Source organism: Sceloporus occidentalis, unplaced genomic scaffold (genome assembly GCF_023333645.1).
Source record: "Sceloporus occidentalis isolate IW3139 unplaced genomic scaffold, rSceOcc1.0.p SCAF_169, whole genome shotgun sequence".
NCBI lineage: Eukaryota > Metazoa > Chordata > Lepidosauria > Squamata > Phrynosomatidae > Sceloporus > Sceloporus occidentalis.
In genome coordinates this window covers 769,141-790,682 of record NW_028317149.1, presented here as the reverse complement: position 1 = coordinate 790,682, position 21,542 = coordinate 769,141, and the positions used below count along the sequence as shown (strand labels likewise).

General features: G+C 39.9%; 1 protein-coding gene across 1 annotated transcript; it reads right to left on the bottom strand.

The window, feature by feature from the left end:
* Positions 1-1,222: 1,222 nt before the first annotated feature.
* LOC149279365 (BTB/POZ domain-containing protein 2-like) lies at positions 1,223-17,038 on the bottom strand. Its single transcript, XM_089501253.1, has 9 exons — positions 16,581-17,038; positions 15,106-15,225; positions 12,204-12,360; positions 11,675-11,780; positions 10,231-10,428; positions 8,203-8,395; positions 4,588-4,675; positions 1,923-2,069; positions 1,223-1,384 (listed from the first exon to the last, which is right to left on the bottom strand). Exons 1-9 carry the CDS (start codon positions 17,036-17,038, stop codon positions 1,223-1,225), a joined length of 1,629 nt encoding a protein of 542 aa, XP_089357379.1.
* Between the last annotated feature and the right edge of the window lie 4,504 nt (positions 17,039-21,542).

Below are 21,542 nucleotides of genomic sequence, written 5' to 3'. Positions count from 1 at the left end.
TATTAATTTTATATTTACAGAAAAAGAAGCTGGCTGAATTGAGACTGTGACAAATGGTCATTTATAGAGACCTTTCAGTACATTCAAGTTTATAGACACACTATTTGGGCCTGTTTTAACAATGCTGAAGCAACAGTAGGGGAAAAGCAAGCAGCCACTACATTTACAATCAATATAAATACAATGAACCTGTTAAGGTAGGAGCATCATTTCTGCTCTTGATCTATTTGGATACTTACATTGTTCAATGGAATTTTAATCGGCAGGCTGGTTAAAGGAGTAACATTTACCCCTCAAAATAATGGCTGTAACATTATAATAACTGAGTCATTATCTTATAAGGGACTGTATATCTAAGTGCTATAAAACTTTAATACATTCTATACATTTTTTTGATATTATCAATTTCACATTTTGTAAGTGAATATTGTGCCCTGTGGTTTCCATCCCTTCACCTTATAAAAAGGAGCATTTGAAAATCACTGCATCATGGGCATGGTAGAAGGCAGAAGCTCTCCTAGTGTGGATAATACACCAAGTGCTAATTTACCAGGAGCTGAAATGTCACAGACAAAATGAAAAGAGAAATATAGATCTGTTTAAGGATACTGATAACTTTAATCCACAGCTCATTTACCAATTCAATGCCAGAGGTGTGATTAGAGATTGTGGCAAAAATGTCTACTGTGCTAGATTATTCCAGCATCAGCCATCTTTCCATATATATCATGTTCAATTCAAGGACATCCTACCCACACTAAGAGTAAAAAGTGTGGATACACTAACCATCAACGCCACTGAGAAGAAGCAGTTTCCCGACGTAAACTATTTCACTGCCTGTAACATCAACGTAACATCCAAGTATGGTGCCAGCAGCACAGTGTTTCTAATGTAAACCACTGCTCAATGATATGCCACAGCTGGTGTATCGATTTGGAATTCTAAGTCTCTGGCAGAGAAAAGTAAGAAGCAGTGGTAGCAATGTTTACTTAGACATACCCAAAAGGAGATGCCTAGCCATGTGGCACATGGATGGTGGGTGGCACTAAAGATAAACTGTACTAACGTACAACGTATTGCCTCCTTACCCTGTTCCCACTAGAATAGGTGCCATTTTCCAGACACACATATTGGCCAGCCAAAGCATCCAAGCCTAGCACTTGTGGTGCATCCAACAGTGAGGAAGCTTGGCCTGATATTCTGAGGGGGAGTTTTTCCAACCTTACGTATAAAAGATAATTTCTGGGATCTGTCCATCCTCAACAGATGTTCCATTGTTGTTCCCAGCTGCATAGCAGAATGTAAAGCATGTCTTGGCACCAGTGGTAGGAGACTCATGGATGACTTTGCGCAGTCCTTTTGTACCATAGTGAGAATCCGGGCCCTAAAAGTTTTAAAAAAATAAAAAAAACAGGTTTCTATATATTATGTACTTTATAAGAAACAAACAAAAAGGAAAAGGAATTTTATGCTATGGACCGGATGGCACTTATATTTTGCGCAGGGAAAGGAAGGTTTGACACCACTGGTATAAGAGGAGGTCAATAAATGCACCGCTTGAGATCACAGCACATTTGTTATGGCACCAAGTGCACTGTAGATGAAAACAGCCCAGAGTAACCAGGAAAAAGTCAGGTACTTTACTACATTTTACTGAAAAGGTAATTTCATTCTCTTGCACATTGTGCAACACAGTTTGCATTGGCTATATCCAGGCCGAAAATTAAACTGGTTTGGGAGACATCTTTTATCACAAGCATCTGAAATAAGCATCTGCAATAACCACAACCCCATTACACACATAAAGTAGTTTCATTTGTTATGGTATATATCTATACAAAAAAAATCTGTTGAACAATACCTCAGGCTGCTGCTTATATAGCCACATATGCCTTAGCCTATTACCACTTAATTAGCATTACCTTCAGTGTGGCACAAGCTGTGTAGTTCACATTAGGTAATATTTCTACTGGTTCCTTAAACATGACTCTAAAGGTGCTTGAGGATCCATCACAGCTGAAGCCAGTATCGTTCTGACCAAGTACTGTATTGCTGTCGGTGTGTATAATCTGAAGAAGGAAATTGGTAGAGAAACAGACATGTATTCAGTAAAAAAGGTCTAATAACAAGCCTCACTCATCCTACACGCTGGTATTCTTCTTATCTTATTTATATAGCGTCAACAATTTACACAGCACTTCTTACAATACATATATTCAAGGGCATGACAAGACTATAATTGACAGACTAAGACAAACCAATACATTAGGTGGAGAGAGTCCTGCTGGCAAACTTAAACCTTGTGGGAGTGGGGTAAACAAACACAAGGAACAGGGACAGGTGAGTGTGTAACAGCAACTAAGATGGTATGCGTCTTGAGTGTTGGGAGGAAGGGTGAAAGCCGAAGGTTCGGTGGAAGTAGGTTCTAAAGGTACGGGGCAGCAAGAAATCTTAGAGACGGAAAAAGTTAGAGGAGAGCCTTAGCCCATGGGAAGAACAAAGATTGAGTAGTGGTGTATTGGTTTATGAGGGCAGAAATGTATGAAGGAGCAGTGTTATGGAGGACCTTATATGTTAGTACAAACATTTTAAATTTAATTCTAAAAAGGTAATAGGGAGTGGAGGATTTCACAGAGTGGGGAAGCAGAGGAAGAGTGGCGTGCAAGGAAAATAAGCCTAGCAGCAGCATTAAGCACAGAATGCAGTGGAGAAAGTCGAGACAGTGGAATCTCAGCCAACTTGCAGTAGTCAAGATGATAAGTGAATGAATCAGAGTTTTTGTGTATTCTTGGGTGAGGAATGGGCTGATGCGAGAGGTTTTTTTTTTTTAGGTGCAATCAGCAGGATCTTGCAACAGGACTGAATGTTAGGTTTGCGTCAAGGATGACCCCGAGGCATCATGCCCAGTTTGGCGGAGAGATAGCCGTGTTGTTAATGGCGATACAGAATTCAGGTACTGGAGTGGAGATGGCAGGAGGAAAGATAATAAGTCCAGTTTTAGAAAGATTAAGTGTCAGGTAGTGTTGTGACATCCATAATGAAATAGGAGACAAGCAATTGGTAATACAGGACATGAGAGATGGAGAGAGAGATCAGATTTGGGTATCATCTGTATATAGATGATACTGGAGGCCAAGTGAGTTGATTAGTTTGCCAAGAGATGAAGTATAAAGAGAACAGCAGAGGGACAACCATTGATCCTTGGGGGACGCCAACCAAAGGTGGAAGAGGTGATGATGTCTTGCCAGAAAAGCTGATAGAGACAGATATGAGGACACCCAGGAGAGCAGTGGCGGAACTACCGGGGTCGCGATTGCGACCGGGCCCTGGAGTTCTGCCAGTCAGGGGGACCCAAGGGGTGCCGAGCAGTCGTTTTCAGCAACCGCTCGGCGCCCTTCTGTCTCCTCTGCCGCCGCCTGCCTCAGCGCTGCCTCGAGTGAAGTGGTGGGAGCATGAGGCTTCTGTCTCGGGTGCTGGCGCTTTACTCTGAGTGCGGGCATATGACGTCATATGCCGGCGCTCAGCAGTGAAGCCACGTGCACCGCAGCAGAGCAGCGAGACAGAGGCCTCGCGCTCCCACCGCAGGACTGCATGGTAAGTGACCTACAAAGGGGGGTAGGGAGAGGGTAGATAGGTTGAGAAGGGGGGAGAGGGGGTAGATAGTGTGTTGAAAAACAAAATCATGTTTTTTTGGGGGGGGGGGGTCTTAACAGATTCTCGCACCGGGGCCCTGAGGCTTCTAGTTACACCCCTGCAGGAGAGAGCTGCATCTTAAATGGTATTGTGTATTCCGGCAGTGGAGGTACCACAGATTCAGTAAGATTGCACTTCTACTTCAATTAGAGGCAAGACACACCTATCTTCATCACAAATTAGTTTACTGTGCAACTTTGCAAGTGTAAACAATTTCTAAGGATGCAACTGGGGGGGCTGAGTATGTTGTATTAAAAGTATAGCAGAGTATGTAAAAACATTATGCACTGTCATAAAATAAGGATCACAAAATTATTCTATATGCCATACATTTAGCAATTACTCAATTTTGTGTTTTTTAAGAAAACAAGGCAAAATAAGCATTGGCAAAGTATAACTAAACAATTTTATATGATACAAAAAAATATCTATAAAGATATAAAAAAGCTCCCTTTTCTTAAGCTAGGAAGTTAAAAGTGCTGAGATACAAACGTCAATTTATTAACAGGACTGCTTATCACCACAACAAATTCACAATTTGTGGCTTACAGCTTTTCTTTAAAGTTTAATTCAAACAATAAAAGAACTGCATGATGTCCAAATATCACCATTTTCTTTTGTATCATGGCTTTTATGTTCTTGTAAACATGCCAGATTTCAAAGACATGATTTGGACGCCCTCTCCCTGCTGACGTCAAAAAATTTTTTCAGCCCATAGCGACTTTTTATTTATACACTAACATGCCAATTCTAGAAAATATTGTAAAGGTAAAAGGATTTATTTTTCCAATCCTGTGTTGTCTCTTTTATATTTATATGTATATAAAATAATTCCATATATTATGGCATACTGCTAAAAATGCCTAAAAAGCAGTTGCTTTTAATGACGCTTACCTGTATGTTTACTTGATAATCTGTGGGTCCGTGTATTGATCCATAGAGAGCAAAACCCACCACAAATATTCTTCGATTAACTGAAAACCTAAGATGCAAAAAGGTAGCCATATGTGTACCAAAGGTTTTGTTTGTGAAAATCAATTAGAAGAAAATGTTTTAACATAAATATTTCATTCTGTGAAGAGAAAATATTAGCCAACAGAGAACTTGACTCTTAAATAGTTTATCAGCACACACCACTGCAAATACATTTCTTATCTTGAAATGTGAAAATACTTATCTGAAATAACACACACCATTACAAAGGACTAGTTTCAAAAAGTACTAAAACAAACAAAAAAATCTTCTCAAAACTGGCAGAGCACAGAAGGAATGCAACCATTTAGTTGATGCACCATACAGAACTTTATGGGGAAATAACATGGAAATACGAACATCAGTCTTTCAAACACAGTGCTGTATATAGTAATATAAACTAGGTTTAAGGAAAACCTGGCTATGTTGTTAAAGCAGACCTGTCAAGTCATTTCAAATAAATGTATCTATCAATACCATGTTTTGCAAAACAAATTTACTTTGAGGCTTTAAGGTCTGTAGATCGTAGCTTTTTTTCTTTTTCAGATACCAGGCTATCTGGCTTGATGCGGACACCAGGCTCAACAGGTACATTGATTCGACTTGTTTCCTGTATCTCTAGGAGTAACAATTCCACTTCCTACTTATGTAAGGGGGGCTCTCTTACAGATCTCAAATTAAAAAATGACTATAAAGAACAAACCAAAGATTTAAATCTAATCTATGTACCTCTCATAAAAGATTCCCAAAAAGACAGCACAAAACCCATCTGATGAATGAAATGCTAAAACTAAAAATCATTGTTGATCAAAAACCATTAATTCCTCTTTTCTATACAACCCTTCCAAAAATACATGCATGTATAAAAATATGCTGAAAACAGATAAACTGAATAAACTAAAATTCAGTAGCTTGTACTAAATTGAACCGCTGCAGAGTACCAAACGTCATATACTGTTCAGTAAATAATTTCAGATTTGTGTGTACATATTACACATACATGTATAACCATCTAAATCCACTACATTAAGTTTAAAGTTTAGTGACCTTCCCTAGAACAAAAGCCATGACAACAGGTAAGTAATCTTCTTCCTCATTAGGACATATTAGAAATTGACTTCCACAATATGCACACACCACCAGGGTATGTTGCTGTAAGCAAAGGCAACTTCCACTGAATAAACAATAGTCAATAAAATTTGGTAGAGATTATGTGGCTACCACTTAGATGTGTCTGCCTTTAAAGCCGAGACGTAAGTGGGCTAAATCCAGAGTGGGCATCAACAGTGGTGGTACTCTCAGAGTATAAACCGCAATATAATGCAAAGCAAACATTGAACAGTGATTTTCCTACATCCTATGCATACAAACATTTCAAATATCACTGTCCTGTCTTACAGCAAAGATCAGGATCACATGCCAAGTAGCTGCTGATTATCTTAAATTGACTTAAAAGGCCACAGCGACAGATGTGCACCTGCCATACACTAGGGCTCTCTCATGGGTAAGCTAGTAATCTTGTGTGCCATTGCTTCATTTGTCAGTTGGGGAGATCTCCCTTGTCACCATCCCATTTACTCTACATTACAGCAGCCTTCATAGTAATCTTCTCAGCGCGAGTGCTAGGATATATGATATTCCAGTGGTCAGCAGAGGGTGGCAGTCACACAAGTAAGCAGTGGCCAACCTAAGTACACATCTGCCCACAGCGACAGGGGTTTTTTTCTGAAAATCCATGAGAGAATAACTGCACCAAGCAAGTATGAAAAGGAAGTTAAATAAGTTTGATCATTTCATAAAATATAATTACACCAGACAACTGTTTTGTTGTGCTCATGCTGCTGTTTATTCCATACTGTTATTTCTTGGTCTTCTGCCTTGCACTGTTCAATAGCCACACACATGCAAACCTTGGGCCATCACCCATAGGCACATGCGAAGACACATACAGCACTTGCAAAATCTTGGGATATTGTCCAATTAGGATCTACTTGCACTGTCACTGATTAATCGGAAGCTCTGCTTGAACATGCAACTATGTTGTTGTCTAGTGTACTCTCGACCATGGGTGTTGGCTGATGCCGACGCGGGCTTCCCCAGTAACAAATAACCCGAAACTTTGAATAAAATCTGTTCTTGAAGACCATGTGTTCATGTTATTATATTATTTGGGGATCTGAACTAGTATGCTTAACAAGCAAGGTTTGTGGTCTTACGAGTGAGAAACAGCCAGACTGAATGGTTCATTGAATCAGGCCTAGTCGAACTCCAGCACATTTATCTGTTGGTTCCAGATCCATTCAAGTACAGCTGTGACTTTGTGCTTGGGATCATTGTCATGCAAACAATCCCTAGATTAACTTGTTGAGTTGACCTGGAGGGGGTCTTTCAGTGTTTCTCTGTCTTGCTCGATTCTTTCTTCAGTTATAACAAAACGCACAGGTCCTGCTGATAAGCAGCCTCACAGCAATCATCATACTTCACTGCAAGGGTGGTGTGTCTTGAGGATGGGCAGCATTGTTGACACACTCCCCATACAAGCCAGTGTTATAGAGAGCTATTGATACACTGTTGACTATTGCACCATTTCTCCATTCCCAGTAGCTGGGGTTTGTAAAATCATTCATTCACAATTGTTTTCTTCTTAGTGGCGTTATTGATGATGTGTGATCCTCATCTATGTACAGTGAAGGGAAAAAAATATTTGATCCCCTGCTGATTTTGTGCGTTTGCCCACTGACAAAGACATTATCAGGATAATTTTAATTTGAACAGTGAGAGACAGAATAACAAAAAATATTTTTTCCTTCACTGTACATGTATAATTTCTTCTTTGGTTTTCATTTTCTTTCAGATCCATAACCTGACCAATGATTCTTCTACAACAGTGCTTTTATCTTTGACAGTAACTAATGGTTACTCAATTATGTCCTGAATATGGCTACTGCTTTAATATGTAAAAACAGAACATCATTGCAATGTTGTTTTACAAGAATTTAATTTTAGTTATAGACAGAATTAAGTTGTAACATACCATTTGTATTTCTGTATTATGAGAAAAAGAGGTAAAGGCTGTGAATAGCAGGAATACTTCAATTTTTAAAATAGTAGATTAAATATGAATTTTAAAAAAATGTGCTGTGAAGTTCTTACTTGTGTATAATATCATCCAGCTGTATATGAGTCATTTGTGTGTTCTAGCTTTGTTATCTTTGCCTACTCTACTAGACAAACACTCTGACACCTTATCATAGTGCCCTGTGGTTTGAGCAGGGACAATAATGCAAAATATCACATGCCTGGCAAAAATTGTAGCCTCCAGGTCTGTAGACAAAGGAAGTTTATTGAACAAAATGAGATAAATGTAGGTTAGCTTTGAGAAAAACCTGGTTTTTATGTATACAACACTGCATTTTATGCTCAAAGGAGACGTTCCTTTTAAAGGAGCAGTCATGGAAAATATTAAAACAATCATATCAATGATATCATATAACTATAACACCCTTTTAAATAAAATTACTACCAGAAGCACCATACCTTATTCGGTCACTTGTGCCGCTGTAGCCCCAACGGCTTTCTACCTGTTGAAAGCGGTTAATGTTGCACTCTTTCCCTCTCAAGCAACACCGTGGCCTGTCAATGAACTCCACACGAGGCTTTGGGTTCACTGTGAAGTGCAAGAAAAGACTGACCACCTCTCTATCAGTAAGAATACCAGATTGAGCTGGGCCTAGAGCCAAAAAAAACAAAACAAAAACAAACAAGGAATTATATAATTTTTCCTATTCACTTTCAAAGACATAACAATAAGACAAATACAACAAAGCCCCTTTTTATTTATATATTACATACACACAGATACACACTGTGTAAGCTGTGTGTTCTAAGGGTCTGCAGAGAACTATATAAAGAATTACATAAACATATTTAATAGGCAGGTTATCCTGAAAACTATCCAAATACAGAAGATATGATGATTTGTTTGCACTAAAATAAGAGATCGTTTGAGGGGACTTCTCACCCATTTTTGGAAGCAAATTTACAAATTAAGCTATATTTAACCCTTGTGCTTTGAAACAAGCAGGATGTGCGAAGCAAGCCACATAACCATTGGGTTTGTCTCCATAAAACTTAATTACATTTTAGGTCAGAAATCAATAAGTGAACTAGTCAAAAAGTAAACATTTTATGGAATCTGATATTGACCTAAAGATGACTGCACACATGTATATACTGTGACTTTTATTTATTTATATTTTTTATACAGATTTTTGTACTATTGTAGTTGCACTTTGTTCTTAACCCCTTCATTCCCCTATAGACGTACCGGGACGTCCAAAAAACGCCTATTAAGAATCCCCTATGGACGTCCCGGGACATCCAGCCCTTCGTGCAGCGTTAGGGACACATCCCTGCCACTGCACGGGAGACAGCCTGGACTCCCCACTGACAGCAGAAGCTGGCATTGCCGGCTTTCTGCTGTCCGATCTCCTGTAACAGCTTCCGGCATGAAAGCTGGTAAGCTGTTACACTGTAAACTGCCCGATCACGCGATCGGGCATTCCCTTCCGGGTTGCGTCATTGGTCTGTGAGGACCTCCATAGAGATCAGTGTGATCGGTGCAGGGGGATCGCGGGGAGGGGAGTGACTCCCCCTGCCGTCCTGAAAGAGAAAAGCTGAAAAAAAAAAAAAGTTAATTCATAAAAAAAATAATATTAAATAAATCATTAAAATATAAATAATACTAAAAAAAATTATAATGTGAGCTGTGATGTCATTGTGACATCACTGGCATGTTCAGGAGGTCCCTAAGAGGACCTCTAACCATTTCTGTGTTAAAAAAATATATAAAAAAATACAAAAAAAAAATCTAAAAATATATAAAAAAAAATATTAAAAAAAAACCTTACTTCCCATTGCCCTAGCATAACATCTAGCCAGTATAACCCTCCTGCCCCCGTTCACAACCCCCAAACCCGTTAAGCCATAGGCATAAAAAGTATACAAAATTGTACACCTTATAGTATGCTCCCTGGTGCTGGGAAAGTCTGGAAAATCTATATAAATTAGGTTTTTCTGAAATCAGGACACCTGAATTGATAAACTTGGAGGGGATTTTCCATCACTTTACCTAATTTTGTGAGGATTCAGAGAGAAAATGTAAAAAAAAATTAGTTGTTTTTTTCTAATCTTTGCTAGTTTTTACTAAATTTCTCATTCTAAATTTTCAGCTAATCATCCAACTATGGTATCAAACGAAAGCTCAATCTCTCCTTGAAAAAACAATATACAGTTTACATGGGTACACTATTCACAGGAAAGGAGCATAATTGCTAAACCGACATACCCCAAAAATGGCAAAATTGCTCCGGGCTTTGAGGTACCAAAAACCCCTGGGATTGAATGGGTTAATAAATGTAATGTTGGATCTGATCGTGCCATAAGACAGTCTGTAAAGCATGTTCCCGATAAAGAAAAACATCTAACGAAAACTATGTTTTATGAAGTACCACTCGTGCTATTGTCATATCACAAATGTCTACCATAGATATTATTTGCTTATACCTGCAGCAAACTCTTCAATGGTCATAAGTGGAAAACGGATGAGAGACAAGGCCTTGCCAAGAGCTTTGCGTTTGTTTTCCGATGTGACTGGCTGCTGCTGCCTCTGGCACTCTGCCTCCGACCAGCGTACCACTGCGTTAAAGAGACGGATCTCACGTATCCCCAGCGTATCCCTTTCTAGCACTGCAACCAGTGTGTCTGCGAAGAGTAGAAAAGAGAAGTGAGAGACAAGAATAATACACTATACAACACTGCCATAAAAATTATAAACGATACAAGGTGCTCTGATACCTCCCTCGTGTGCAATGAGACAGCGTCTTATCGAGGCTGGAAAATGACACACACCCGACAACTACCAAAGAACACCGTTACAATGACCAGGTAGTCCTGCCCAATTTAGTTGTGAAGAAACATAACTCAACTAACCATTTCACTATTTGTAAACTAAGCAAACCTTCACTCGGAAACACTAAGTTCGCTTTCCTGATAACTGCTTCATCGTGTTATGCAGCATTGGCTATTGCACGGAACCCAATTGTGCCTTGTTATGCTGCGAGAGCACTAGCTAGAATAGAAAGGAAGCAGCAGGTTTGCGGGGAGGCTAAGTACGAGGACAATAGGTTTTCTTTCCTTGAAAAACAAAATTTTTCTTTTAAACCCCAAAATAACGTATAGCGTTCTTAAGAAAAAATGTAGTTTACACATTAACCATGTCAATTATGTGTCAAAACCATGATTTCCACAGTTTTTGTTTTCTTACTGTTCTCCACCTGGGAAAAAAGAAAAAGAGGTCCTCTAATAACTTAAAATGTTACTGTAGAGGTTTGCTATAAGAAAAGAGTTACCCCTGAAGTGGCAGACAGGGAAACTTTGTGAGACAGAATACAAATATCCTATACTTAGGGTCGAATAACCTCATGCATGCAGAACAATCCTCAAAGGGAAACTCCCCACCTCTTTATTTCTAGTATCATATTAAAATAACAAACGTACAGTGCCATTTTCTTCCAAACAGCATATTAGGCATTTTATGTACTCTAGTTGTGTTATCTTGGTAGAGTCTACTAGTCAAACACCACTACTGCTACAACAAGAAAAACAGACAGATTAGATGGACGGAATGGTATCTATTCAACTTCAAATTCTATGTTTCTGACTCTTTATCGTCTTCCGGTAAAAAAAAATAGAATAACTCAACCAGCCATGGAGGATTTCATAAAGAAGCCGTTCAGTGTGGTGTTTGAGCACTGAAAATCATCCAAAATATGACAACTAACAAGAATGGCAGCCTCAGTCCGCATATGAGGGAAGTTTACAAGAACAAAACGGAATTAACCTACGTTACTCCGTAAAGCACTGTATTTTATGTACAAGAAAAATGCTTTTCCCAATGGACATCACCATGTCCTTAACAAGAGCGCAGGAAGAGCTTTAAGCAGATTACCTAAATCAATATCAGTGAAACCTTCAGCATTTAGGGCATCCGAGGTGTTCTTGTCTATGTTTTCCAGGCAAAGGCTGGCAAGCTGAGGTTCATCAAACAATCGAGCCTGTAGGTACAGAAAGAACAGCATGATGGAAAGAAGTGAATGTTAAGCAGAAACATTACAAAACAGAAATACTTTTATTTCTAGTTTAGAAAGCTCCTCCTGTTGTTGAAGTACAACTTGACTGTGATTCTCAGTGTTTGCATTGTTGGCAGAAGACAAATAACCACAGGAGTTCAATAACAAATAAAGCTACCGGTTAGCTATATTTGCTTATTTTTTGTACCCTTCGTGACAATGGCCGATTTACCGTTTCTGCGCTGCTCGTGTTTAGCTGTAATTTTCTTATTTCCCCCTTTACTGAACCCACACAAGTTATATATTGGGTTTTTTTCAGGACAAGAAGAGCATGGATTGTCAAATACATATGGTCTACACTTTATATAAATAAAAACAAACATCAGATCTCACTGCATGTTTTATTACCTGAGTGAGCAACATAAAAGCATTATCAGCGCGGAGATTCTTCTTCAGGAATTCCACACAATGTGCTTCTAAAGCAGGCACTGCATATTTCTTGGCTGTGTACAGCGTAGTCATGACAGTCTCTGGACCGATCTGCACTTCATCAGAATACAGAAACCTTAAAAAAGCATTTGTTATCATTAGACCAAATGTATATACACTGAAAATGAACTGATTTTAAAAATTTTTTACTATTGTTTTGTAAAAAGGACCGCAAATTAAGTTGTACAACGTATACGACCGTTAAAAATCACTTCAATTAGCCGTGTTCATGGAAAAAAAGGTTAATTTGTAGCTGTGCTAACATAATTGCAAAATGTCCACAATGCAGCTCTGATCCAGCTGCCATTTTAATGGACAGATTGCTTTTTTCCCCCCAAAAAACAAGGAGATTTCTAAGTGACGCCAAATATTTGAAATGTAGCGCACATAATTTACACGCACGTTGATTTCATGGATTCCTTTCCTGGGGTCTCGTCAGTTCCTTTATTTTTGATTGACTTATCAATCCTTAATTCACAGGGGTCACCATTATGAAGTTTAAAGTGCAAACAGTGTAAATAAAGTTTATAATCAGACATGTCTCCAATATTGACGTATATCATATATTACATATATACACTCACACATATACACTGATCAGCCCTAACTCGACCACTTACAGGTGAAGTGAATAACACAGTTAATCTTGTTATCACAGCACCTGTCAGTGGGTGAGATATATTAGTCAGTAAGTGAACATTCCATCCTCAAAGTTTTTAGAGTGTGTTAGAAGCAGAAAAAATGTTAGGATCTGAGCGACTTTTAACAAGGTCCAAATTGTGATGGTCAGAGCATCTCCAAAACCGTGGCTCTTGTGGTGTTCCCGGTCTGCAGTGATCAGTACTTATCCGGGTCATGATGCACGAGGAGGGGGGCGAAGGCTGGCCATGTGGTCAAATCCAACAAACAAGCGCCATAGCCGCAGACCAGTCAGGGTGCCTGTGCCACCTGTCCACTGCCGGAAGTGCCTTCTATGGGCACGTGAGCATAGGAACTGGACCACAGAGCAATGGAAGGTGAAAACAGGGAAAAGAAAAAATGTCGGTGCGCTAAGCTAGTCTCAGGCTCAAATAATACAAATGTATAATATGAGGCCTACCATACATTTGTACATTTGTATTATTTGAGCCTGAGACTAGCTCAGCGCACCGACATTTTTTCTTTTTCCCTGTTTGCATATATTTGAGGTTGTTGGCTCCTCATCAGTCTGGTTGCAGCTTGCTGTCCAGGGGTTAAATGGGAGGAGGTTTAACTGCACCTCCCCCAACACATTAATCTGGTTTTGGTAGCAGTATAAACTGCTTTGTGTGCCCACTATGTAGGAGGCGAGAGTAGGTTCTCACCCTATTGAGAGTGTGCCTTGATGAAGCGGGTGAGCTTAATTATGCTTTGGCCAATTCATATAACCAAAACCTCTCATTTATATTATGTTTATATATTTGTTGCCAACTTTATTAGGGTGAGAAGCGCAGACAGTATTTTGTTTTTTGTATACAATGGAAGAAGGTGGCCTGGTCTGTGGTTTTTATTCACTATGAAATCAGTGGCAATTGTTGGATGTTTAGCAAATGTGTTTGTAAGATTGAATGTAGGGCATTGTGAAACTAAGATTTATTAGACTTTTCACCGTGGAATCGTCCATCACTCTGTGTGGGGCTTAAAGAATGGTCCAATAATAGTCTGCTTGTTGCACTGTGACTCCCTCCTCCCACTTGGCAATTCAGAACCTACGATAGCAAACATTACCTGAGTATGGAGCAGGAGGGGGATGTTAATTGTAAAAAAAATTGGGCATAGAAGGGAAGGAGATGGTAATGAGAGAGTGGGAGGTCTATTCACCAAAGAAATATTTGTGGTTTTAACTCTCACTTTATTATTCATTATGAAGGGTCAACACTAAATGTCCCTGTGTAATGAAAGCAAGGAAGGAGAGAGAGAAAAGTGAGGGGGGCAGAAGGCAGAGATGAGGCAAAATATTTTTGCCATGTCATGTCATTTCAAGAAAGACACATACACTACTGGATTCATATCTCCCTAACCTCACTTTACATTACAGAGCACAACCCAGTGAGCTTCTAGCCCTGTGTATAGTATGTTTAAAATAGTGAGGTCATACAGAACTAGCTCAGTCATTGTCACAGGGAGGTTATCTAAGGAATGAACCCCAAAGTGACAGCCTTAAGCCCTAAAATGTGTTGATCTGTCCAGCCCTGTGCAATACTGAATACTATTATTGAGTAGTAGTAGTTGGGTTGTAAAAAAAGGAAGTTTTTATTTTGTTTTGGTTACGGAATATGCAGATCTTGTAGCTGACTTCCAACTAGTCCTATGGCCTGTGTCTAAATAATAAAATACCCATTTATCCATGGACACATTAGTGTCCCATACAACCCCATCAATAAATAGGTTATACTAAAGTACTTTAATATTAATTCTTCAACACTTACCCCTAGCAGAAGCCATTGTACACTGCCCCCTGCTGGTGCCTTGAAGCAACTTATTAGCGGCAGGAAGGTGCCCTACTGAAGTCAATGGGAGCACCATCTGAGCATGAGTCTCATAAGACCATTTTGAATTCTCATGTAAGCCAGCACCAATGGCTGGCTGCAAGTATCACGTGCATGTGATTTAGCAGGCAAGATATGCGTTTGAAGACATATTGTGCAAACTTAGGAGCGGTGGGAAAAGAAAAAAAATGCATATAGGAGGATTCTGTAGAACCCCTCCGTGCATTTGAAAGGTCGACCAAACAAAAATGTAAAACAGTCTGTTTCAAACAACCGGAGCATAAATTTTTAAACAAAACTACAAGGTGACTTACTTCAGCAGAGCAAGGAAAGCAGCTGGTTCAACATCTGGTAGTTCAATTTCAGTGGATGTTGTAGCCATGCCACCATTAAACATAGCATCGAACACTGCACTCCCAACTGCCAAGACAAACCTAACAAGTATAAGCAAATTAATTACTACCTTTTCTATCATTCACTTAGTAACAGTCTCCAGCAGCCTTTAAGAGACCAAAAATTGAATAAAAACATAAAATCTTGTATAAAATGGAGATTAGATACAAATTGTATTGTATAAAATCATCTTTTCATGCTACTGCAAAAAGTTTGAAATGTAATTTATTCTCCCCAGGAAACAGCAGAATTGACTAATTAGCTTGATGTCACAGTGTCCCAAAATTTTAATGAGAAAAAATATTTCTAATGGTAAAAATGTAATTCCTAATCACCGGGTGCTGGAGCTATGAAAGAGGACATATAAGAAAGCAGCTTCGATTGTAACGTCACTTAAATGGTATATCAATTTGGACTCCCTTCACATGCCTTTAGAAATCTTGACTGTGTTAGTGGAATTAATCTCCCCATGTAGTGATCCCTACCTACAGAACAAAATGATCATGATTATTCACACTATTTCTGTTCAGACAAATAAAAAAAGGAAGGTTTTAATAAAAAGCGGTTGACGTATACTACAAAACGAGAATGACTATTCACACTATTTCTATAATCATAATCCATAGGTACCTGTATGAAATTATGCAACAGAAATAAATTGCGGCCAACCTATCCTGCAAATTCCAGACTCGGAGAATAAAACCGAGAATCTCTAAAACCAACGGCCAACACTAAGAGATATGCAGTAGGGCAAAACTTCAAATCCAACATTAAACTGCCAACATCCATACATGGTAAATAAACCCTATGGATGTTATATTTAGGATTAACATTTAGTCACCTTGCTAATAATATGCATTTAGTTACCTTACTAATAATGTGCATCTTAATTTTTGTTTTGAGACAAATGCATCAAGATTGGGTGCGGGTACAATATTTTCAGCATGATGATATCATCTAGATTAAAGTACACCAACTAGATGAGATGTGTGACTGTGCGATTTACACTACCTTTTAAAATGACATCCACTACTCACTCTATATTTAGTGACAACATTCTCCCTCAAACCAAACACCTCCACGATTGGCCATGGGCAACCCAGGAAGTCAGGTTAGCGACATTCCACAACATAACGAGAGCACATAGTACACACCTGCACTCGGAACTGTCTAGGTAACGTGTCTTTCACCTTGGCATATACTTGGCCCCTCCACTCCCCATAAACAGATGATGGACAGGGGTACTGGCCCCCAGATGACTCGCTAGCTAAGAAGTGGATGTTTATACAGTGAAAGGGGGGGGACACGAAATGTTTCAGTGGACATAATCAGGTGATCGAAGCTTGAACGTGTGCCTTACGTAAATCCCACCAGGTGCATGCCTATGATCTGCTACCTGTGTGCAGGGATGCGCTGGCTGCCGAGACCTTTCCCCACCAGGAAGTGCACGTCGCTGAGCACCTCGTTGTTGAAGAGAAAGGTGAACCTCTCCCGCACCGTGGTCTTGGTGGCCTGCCAGTTGTACACGGGTTCCCGGTGAAGGAGGCCGGCGGCGGCGGAGGAGGGAGGCGGGGGAGGAGCTGCAGGAGGGGAGGCTCCGGACGAAGAAACAGCCGCCTGGTTGCCAGGGGAGGAGGCCGCAGCCCCTCCGCTGTAGTTATACGAAGAAGCCGAGGACCCGCTGCGGTTGCTGGGGGCGCTGTTACCCACCACCCCGGGGAACGACAGGCCGCCGCTCCCACCCGCCGCCATCTTGGATGGGGGTGGCTCAGGTGGGAGGGAGCACGTGGAGGCGGACGGGGGCGGAGGGTCTCCGGAGCTGTTTACAAACAGAACCGGGCAGCAGCGGCGCATGAGGGAGAGCCGCTATTACTATGGAAACCAGGAGGCGTCACCATGTAATGGCCAGTGAATAACGTGTTACTAACAGGAGGCGGGACTTGTTCCCCTCACGACAGTCGATAGAAATCGATGTGGCGACTGACAAGCTAGGGGAAGTAGGCGGGAGCAGGGAAATGAGCAAACTACTGTTTTTAGTTCTAGCCCGAGGAACGCCCTCTCTTCGTCGCTTGCAATTTTTTTCCCAGGTCATGTGACCGGCAGTACGCGCTTTATTTAGGGAAATTGAGTGTTAGCCTTATGATTGGTGCCCTAGAGTCACATGAGTCCCGAGCTGTGGAACAAGCGCAATGAGAGAAATTATGATATAATGTAACTGGTTCCCAGGCTGTCACCGCATTGCCTTTTATATCTCGCATTGCTTTATTGCTTCTTGGCCACTTGCTTAAGGTCACGTGTGTTTGTGAGAGAGGGAAAGCTTGGTCCTCTGCGTTTAAGGCTGGGGTTGCTTTATGAAGCCTGAGGGCTGTCAAAGTGTCTGCTTTTTGAGTGATATTTGGGCCTACTTTGTTTTCCCTCTGCCAGCATGGGTTGGCAAGCACACCATGTTCACTCTTTGTATTGTTTTGCCCTTTTTATATTATTAACCTCTCACTTAAATTGCCCTTGCTTATGGCTGGCCGTGGGGTGGGGAAAAATTGCACAAATCACACTGTTTGGTGACATTTTATGAGCATATGTGGATTCTGGTTTTAGGTTGCACTAAAAATGCCACAGTGGAGGTGGGTTCCCAGAAAATGCGGTTTTTCAGTAGAGAGCGTGGGTTGACCTTGTGGCTCTCGCATTCCTCTTGTGAGGGGCCAAGAAGATCTGGGAAGGAAGGGACTGCATATCCCCAATGAGGAGTGTAGCCCAGAAGAGAAAGGTTTGGACTTAGTGTCCTCTGTGGCCCTACCAGGAGCAAAGTTCACCTGTCACTGGTTTTCCCCAGACAATGGAAGCACAACACTTTCATGTTTTGAAAATCCCATCTCTCATTGCTATATATATATATTACTTTTATTACTTCTTTACAATCACATCACTAATATATATATATATATTAGTGATGTGGTTGTAAAGAAGTAATAAATGTTGCAAAAGTTTATATGTTATGCCTGTTTATGATCCTTTACTATTTGGAAATTTAGTTTGTCAAATAATTAAGAAAATATTTATGTAAGCAAGAGTGTCAGACTTCCTAATGCAAGCCATGTATTGTCAGAAACAAAAAAAACATTTGTGAGAATACCCCTCCTAATGGCACTTCTGATGCCGCCTCAGGCAGGGATATGATAGAAAAATTTAAATGCTTGAAGGGAATCAACATGATAAAGGAAGACAGTTAAAAGGAGAAATACTACCACAACAAGATGACATAGTCTTAAGCTAAAGAGGCAAAGGTTTAAAAGTAACATCAGGACTTTACTGAAAAGGTAGTAGATGCATGGAATAGCCTTCCAGCAGAGGTGGTAGATGTTAAAGGTGTTTAAGCAAGCATGGGACAGGCATAAGGCCAAGCTAGATATAGAATAAAGACTAAGGAAAGTACTCAGAGATTGGGCAGACTGGATGGGCTGAATGGTTCTTATCTGCTGTCACTTTCTATGTTTCTAATACAGCTCTTTAGTCTGGAAAGGAAAGGCACCACTCAATGTACCAAACCCTGGATTTACTGCCTGTTAATCACACTGGGAAAGCACAATCTAAAACTTTTCTGCTTTAAGTAACAAAAACTTATCACGCATTGCTTGGCAGCCTACTGACGAGATAAATATGCCATATACCCTATTTGAGGGAATAATAGATTATATAGGAGAAACTGACTTTAACTGCACAGGATTAATAATGCAATTACACTGTTGTATTTATCATTCTTCTACAAGGTGGCAGTTCTTATAGTAACTTATTTTTAAACATGACTAATTTAAAAGCATTAACAAAATTATGTAAACTAGGAGTCTTGGAATCCCTGTGAAGTGTGTGTTAGGAAAAATACCATCCCTATATAATACAATGTGTGCGCACAATAAAGGTCACAGTTGAATGCATTTCCCATTACTCTTGCAGTTTACCCCAAACACCCAGACATATAATATATATATATATATATATATATATATACATATATTATATTATATCACATACAGAAGGATCCCTACTTAAAGGTACAAACTTTGAGTAAAGACTCCATCTTCTCTTGGGCTAATAAGGCTATATTAATTTTTCTTTGTATCCTAGGTAATAAACTGGCCCTTTAACAATCTGCTGATTAGTGGAGTTGGTTTTAGGTGACAATTGATTGAAAATGATGTACTTACTGGATATAATTTAATAACTGATGTATTGTAAGCGTCTCCATTTTACTCTATCAATTTATTTTCCCCAAAGGGTTATTCATTGATATAAGAGGTTATTTTGGGGTCATTGTTTCTTACCACTAAAAACCTAATCTGACTTCTCCAGAAGTAACACATGACTTTTAAAACCTTTCTTACCTACAGTGCTCTGTAATCCTCGGAAACTGGTAACATGTTTTCTGTGCTCAACGTGAATACATCTGCATACGTCTTCTATGCGTTCTGTTTCTGTGTCTTCTTGTCTTTGTCTCCATTTGTACTGCCCTGTCTGTTTCTTATCTCTGGAACTCCCTTCTTCCCAGAGCACAAACACCTCTTAAATGTAGCACTGAAGAACTACAGCTCATACATTCTTCACACAGATGTAAATAGCACAGCAATATGTATTTCCTCCTCCTTTATAGCTAACTCATTTGTCCTCTTAACTAAAGTAAATTCTACAGTGCACATTGTATACTTACAAAATGTGAGGATATCACAAAAACACATCTACATCTGTTACACACAGAAACAGTATAGTCCCCTTCCAGACCTCTGGCGTGGGCCTCTTATCTGGTGCGCATCTTAATATGTGCTCTGTCCTTAGTTCCTAGACTACAAAAGAATTAACGTGTAATATGACTGGCAAAACAGTAGAAAAACAAATGTGTTGTTTGCAATTGCATATTAACCCCTTGACGACTTTAAACAGGTGTAGAAAGCGATCTATGATTGCTTTCTTCACCCAAAGCTGTAATTCCTCGATGTCGAGGCATTCAACAACACTGATATCTGCAGCAGGGGCTCTGTGTGGCTCCTCCCTCAGATGTCAACGTCCATCATAAAAAATACAGCAATGGAGGCCTGATTTAAAATAAGTTAGGCCTAGGCTTAAATAGCGTCACTGAAATGCCTCGATAGCGGCATTGTGACTGCTCTCTCACAAACGCCCAAGATGGTGGTACCCTTTCAGTAGCGTACCTAGCGGGGGGGGGGGGTCCGCACCGGGTGCCGCTCATCAGGGGGGTGCCCCTCCAGAGACGGACAGTAATGTCCGCCGCTGGAGGAGCAGGCTCGCAAGGGAGCGGTATCGGAGGTCTTTAACAGACCTCCGGCTCCCTTGAGTGATTTTAAGCCGGTTAAAGGGAGATCCTTTAACCGGCTTAAAATCACTCAAGGGAGCCGGAGGTCTGTTAACCCCTTAAGGACCAGGCTGTGTTTTACCTTTTGTACCATTGGTACAAGGCTGTTTGTACACTTTTGCGGTGTTCGTGTTTAGATGTAATTTTCTCCTCACTCATTTAGTGAACCCACACAAATTATATGTTGTTTTTTTCAGGACAAGAAGGGCTTTTTCCATTGTTTTGATCATATTATCTAATTTTCCATAAAAAAAATAATAAAATATGATGACAGATTTAAAAAAAAACACATTTTCTGACTTTTACCCCAAAAATCTTTTACTCATCCAAAAAAGCTAATGAAAAAACTTACTAAATATATTCTACTATTTGTCCTGAGTTTAGAAATACCCAATGTTTTTATGTTTTTTTGCTTTTTTCTGCACGTTATGGAGCATTAAGTACAAGTAGCGTTTTGCTATTTCAAAACCATTTTTTCCAAATCTGGTAATTCTTCCCCCCATGTGCCATTTCGGGTATCGTTGAAGCCGGCCAATGCAACTTACCCCATCAAATCATATATTTTTAAAAACTAGACACCCCAAGGTATTTCAAATGCTAGAATTTTAACTCTTTTCGTGCACTAATTCTACCACCAGTCTTTGTCAAACTTTGTGGTAGTAATTTATTTTGTGTTTTTTTATCGCTAAAATTGCTCTTCAGGTATGGATTTACAGCTCCTGGTATACAACACTTTCAAACAACACCCCAATATGTGTTCAGCAACATCTCCCGAGTACAGTCATACCCCCCATGCATGGGATTGTCGGGTTGTTTGGGAGGTAAAACGCCACATTTAGGAAGTGCACATTTTTTAACTTGGAACTTTTACATCTGGTCATTCTGCCCCCATGTCCTAATAGGACCATCTTTGAAGCCGGCTAATTCAATTTACCCCATCATACCATATATTTTTGAAAACTAGACACCCCAAGGTATTTCAAATGCTAGTATTTTAAC